The 5000-nt window shown below is 39.5% G+C and overlaps 1 protein-coding gene across 2 annotated transcripts in view; it reads right to left on the bottom strand.

Annotated features, from left to right (window-relative positions):
* LOC138042768 (annexin A7-like) overlaps positions 1–5000 on the bottom strand; it is an 18525-nt gene that overhangs the window by 13153 nt on the left and 372 nt on the right. The window contains exons 1-4 of one of the 2 annotated variants that reach the window (XM_068888763.1): positions 3930–3982; positions 2581–2644; positions 1126–1321; positions 485–823 (exon numbers count right to left, since the gene is read on the bottom strand). In XM_068888763.1, the coding sequence (XP_068744864.1) occupies positions 485–823; positions 1126–1321; positions 2581–2625 (580 nt within the window). In that variant the 5' untranslated portion in view covers positions 2626–2644; positions 3930–3982. Of the gene's footprint in view, positions 1–484; positions 824–1125; positions 1322–2580; positions 2645–3929; positions 3983–5000 lie in introns of those variants that run through there. The other variant, XM_068888762.1, reaches the window with a different exon arrangement.

Consider the following 5000-nt stretch of genomic DNA (forward strand, 5'->3'; position numbering starts at 1 on the left):
GGATAATGGTTGCCAAGTTTTGTCTAATTTTAAAGCAATGAAAACAAAGTTCTCTTTTAAGTCAACTCTGCTTCAATTTGACTGGAATTTTGGACACAACAGTGTCACTCTGACTGGCCTTTTGAAGAACAAGAATTTTGATGCCATCGAATGGTATAGCTACAAGAAAACAAAACCTAGCAAGCAAGAGTAATCCATTCAAAAAGGGAAAAAACTACCCTAGTTAGCAAATTAATAAAGAAAACAAAACCTAGATAAGTTTTGGCATCTCTTATGGCCAAACTAATAATACTAAAACAACATCAATCTGTTATGTTCCATACTGTGATCAAATGGATGATGTGCACCACCCCTCCCTGTGGGAGTAGAGACAAAACTTGAACTAAGAGTTAATTTCAATTGATCTCAGGACAACACATGCACTAAACTGCTCCTGCCCCTCTGATAGTTCTTCTCCAAAATTATTCCAACCAAACTGCATTACCTTGAGCAGCATAGTTCTGCTGTGGTGGTTGCTGTCCATAACTCTGCTGTGGAGGCTGCTGTGCACCATATCCAGGTTGATAACCACTGCTTTGTGATGGGGGACCATACCCACTTGAGGGATGTGCTCCATATCCAACCCCAGAGGCTGGGGCACCATATCCACTTGAAGGAGGGGGTGGGGCTCCATAACCAGGTGCTGAAGGTGGAGCGCCATAGCCTCCAGCTGGGGACGGAGCACCATAACCTCCTGTTGGGGGTGGAGCACCATAGCCACCTGTTGGAGGTGGAGCTCCATATCCAAGTTGTGGTCCTCCTGGAACAACACCTGGCATTACACCTAATTAAGTAGGGCAATAACACAAAGTTCTGTTGAAGATGTTGACGAAACAAAGAAATTTACACATATCCTTTTTGGGGAGGTCTTAAGGTCTTTCTAAGGATCAGAAGTACCTTGAGATGATGTCATATCTCATCACTTGAATTTTAATTAAACCTACACTGTATACACAAAACATCAGTTGGGGGAGAAACAAACAGTAATAGGCCCTTCAAGGTACACAGTTAAAGAAAAAGACACATTTTACCAAATAAATACATGGCCTTAAAATCTCCTTCTTTGTGACATGCAGTGCTACTTACCTGGAGCTGGTGGGTAACCTCCCCCTTGGGGAGGAGGGTAGCCACCAGGTGGAGGGTAGCCTTGTGTAGAAGGATAACCACCAGGGTAATCAGTCCCAGGAGGATAACCTGTTAGAGGGGGATATCCTGATGGAACAGGAGGGTACCCGCCAGCAGCAGGTGGATATCCTGAACCTGGGCCTGGGGGATAACCCGGCTGAAAGAAAGGAAAAAAAGGGAAAAAAATACAATGTATTATAGGTGCCCATGAAGTAAAAAATACCTTACTTTCTTTCAAAATGATGAAGAATGGTGTTTTCTATTTTGGAACATCTCCTATCATTCCAGAGGTATTCAAGCATTTGTTCAAAAACTGATGTACACTAATGATGCCAAGTTTGAATTACACCCATCCAATGTTTTCGGAGATATTATCCTTATTTTGTGATTAATTTTGTTACAATCATGTGTACAGTTTATGACAATCCCTTTTTGAACAAAAACTTGACCCCAAAATAGAAAACACCATTCTTCATCCTTTTAAAAGGTCTTTAAAATAAGCAAAAGATATTTTTTACTTCATACATGTAGGCACATCAAAATGAAGTGTTTTTAAGAACTGAAGAGTTACGGTAAACGTTCATGTATAAGCCGCATCCGTAGATAAGCTACACCCTGAATTTAGAAGCGCAGATTTTGGAAAAAAATGTAATACAATAAAGTTTGAAGTTCCAGTAACGTTCTATTGCTATAAACCAACAAGGACAAACAATCAAGGTTTCACCATAAAGTTGAAATTCCTTCGATATTGAAACAAAACGAGTGCTTAGTAGCCAAGCTTTAAATGTAGGGAGGAGTCTGGACCAGGCCTGGGTATCATGACCACGTCTATGTAAAGATGTACCCGCAATAGGCGAAAAAATTCATGCAGAATGGGAGCTTGATAATGCAGTCGAAAAATTTGCCGAGAAGGTGGTCAAGGACAACGAAACAGTCGGCCATTTACCTCGTGAGTACTTGTGAATTTTGTGGTATTTTATCGCACGTGGCGGAAAGATATGTGTGGAAGTGACTGGCCGAAGACGTCACTGCAAACAGCTGTGCGGAGGAATGGAGATTCCTTGTAGGTTGGTGTTTACTTGTTCGAGTAAAGCGAAAATTAATCGCTTGAAAGAACTCTTGAAGAGCAAGATTCGCCGATAAACACTCGAAGACACAAACGGCTCCTTTAGGAGCCACCATTGATTAAAAAGTCAATGAACAACAGCAACATGCTCTCAGTTTCCTTTATGCTTCTTTACTGAGATCGTAAGAAGTTGTATGAATATTAATTAGGTTTGTTAAAACTCCAAACACAGATGTATCCATGGATAAGCCGCACCCTTGATTTATGGCTTCAATTTTGTGAAAAAAGTGCGGCTTATACATGGACGTTTACGGTAATCAATCAAACCACAACAGTAGCAATTTTCATACCCCAGAAGGAGGATATCCTGGACCACCATAAGGAGGATATGACATTGTAAGTTTGTCAATGAAGCTGGGGAAGTAAGCAAAATTCAAGAAACACCTGCATTATTATTTGGACAGCAACTATTAACCCTTTAACTCCCAATAGTGCCACTTATAGATTTTACTCTGTCTAACGCCAGACGATTTTACTCGTCAATGGGGAACCCCACGGGGCTGAAAGGGTTAACAACAGCTGGATTCACTCAAAAACTATGTCCCCAATAACCTGTTATCTCACAAAAGACCCACTAAAAGATTTTACTCTGTCTAACGCCAGACGATTTTACTCGTCAATGGGGAACCCCAAGGGGCTGAAAGGGTTAAAATAAATTGCATCTTTCACATACCCATGCCAATATTGCCAGACCCTAACTCTTTCAGATTTAAATGATACAAGATTTCAATACCACCTATAATACTACGTTGTTTTCTTTCAATTTTTGAGTGCGTCAAACAATGAAAGGATTCATTATTCTCAGGCACGTTTTCTGACAAGATGGCAGTGAAAGGTGTTTAAGATTCATGTCTCAGTTTGGGGTTTTCCATATTGATCTTGGTGGACAAAATCAACATACATGTAATTAATATGGAATCTGCCTTCCAAATACATCTTAGTAACAAACTCATTCAAAAAATAAACTATCAGAACCCAATACAATATTGCATACATCTCATATTATTTGCCTTTTACTTCTAAGCATAAATGTGACCTATGTATGAACCAAAATTTAAGGGACAAACAATCACAAACTAGAGTAGAAGTACAATAATTAAAGAGCTGTGTGTGTTGCAGGTTATTTGCACCTTGCCTATTTTTTTTTGAAGACTGGCACCTTTCTTAATAATGCATTGTTAAAAGCTTCTAACATCAGTAGGACTAATATTAATGTATTATAAGATGCCAGATGCCATGATTGACATACTTTTATGGCTATCAAAAAAGATGGTTACAGTGCATTTCACAAAACTTTTGACAGGCGATTTGCGAAATTTGTTGTGAATTTCATAAGTTCGCTTCGAACTTGAGAATTTCATTACGTAACTGTCAATCAAATGGCGAACTTCAAAACGAACTTAGGAATTTCGCGCTGAACTTCGTGGGAATGAGCACTGAACACTCATCACAAAAATGCATTGTCCACGCAAGCTGCTAATACTCGTAAAGTATATTTTCATTTTCAAGAGTCAGTGATCCCTGTGGAATAACGCTGAATTTCTTGAAAGAATATGAACCAAGATCTTGCATTAAGCTGTGGCTGATTGATGCATGTGACGGGACATTTTCCGGCAAACACTGAAACGCTATTCTCTACCAGTTTGTTTTGGATTGCTGGGGTGGTACATGTAGTTTTACAACACTCCATATAATTATTCACATCATTCAGCATGCGCTGACCGAGTGACATTTCTTCATTTTGTTGTCTTCGATATTCCCCCTGCGAACGAAAATATCAACAATTTTGGCAATGGTTTTTTGGGAAGTCTCATTTCTTGTCCTATTTGAGATGGTCCTTTCCATTCTAACATTCTAACCAGCTTTCAATAATTTTCTGCCAAACAAAACTTGGAATTGCCTTGCACAGTGAAGGCACTCATTTCAAAACAACAACCGAGAGCAATGGTGAAATTACTTCGCCACATTCCCACGAAGTTTGGCTTGAAATTCCCAAGTTCGTTTCAAAGTTTGCCATTTGATTGACAGTTACGCATTGAAATTTCCAAGTTTGAAGCGAACTTATGAAATTTACAACGAACTTTGCAAATCGCCTGTCAAAAGTTTTGTGAAATGCACTTTAAAGCTGTTCTAAATTTCACTGTCATGCCAATGTCCTGTGGCACAACTTATCTTGAAACAAAAAACACAGATCCCAATTCATTACTTGAATTTTAGGGGGATCTTGCTCTTGAATTTTAATCAAATAGGCACAAAAATGAACCTGTTTGTCCAGGGAACCCTAACTTGCAATCACGTCGAAATCTTGATCATACCGGTTTATCAAATTTCACATTCATTCTCGGACCCCTCACGTCATTGTCAGTGTGTATGTATCATAAATATGGCTTATCCTAGCACAATATGCTAAGAAACCTGAATGCAATTTATATAAGTTGATATTTTGAGAAAAGGACGTAGCCTTGAGTGAAGCTATTAGTCTCTCCCCTCGGGGCTTTACAACGTTTTTCGGGGGACTTCAGCCAGACTGCTTATTACACAGTTTACAATTTTATTTTAGGAAGTGAAAGATGTCCCCGTTCAGATAAGGTCAGACCACAACACCGGGGACTACGTCCCCTACTCTTAACGAACATTTGCAGATGTAATTACAAAGGCAGCACATTCTCCTCAGTTATTTTAAGACCCTGAGTGATGGTCCGGCCGGAGT

This window comes from Montipora capricornis, chromosome 3 (assembly GCF_036669925.1).
Source record: "Montipora capricornis isolate CH-2021 chromosome 3, ASM3666992v2, whole genome shotgun sequence".
Lineage (NCBI taxonomy): Eukaryota > Metazoa > Cnidaria > Anthozoa > Scleractinia > Acroporidae > Montipora > Montipora capricornis.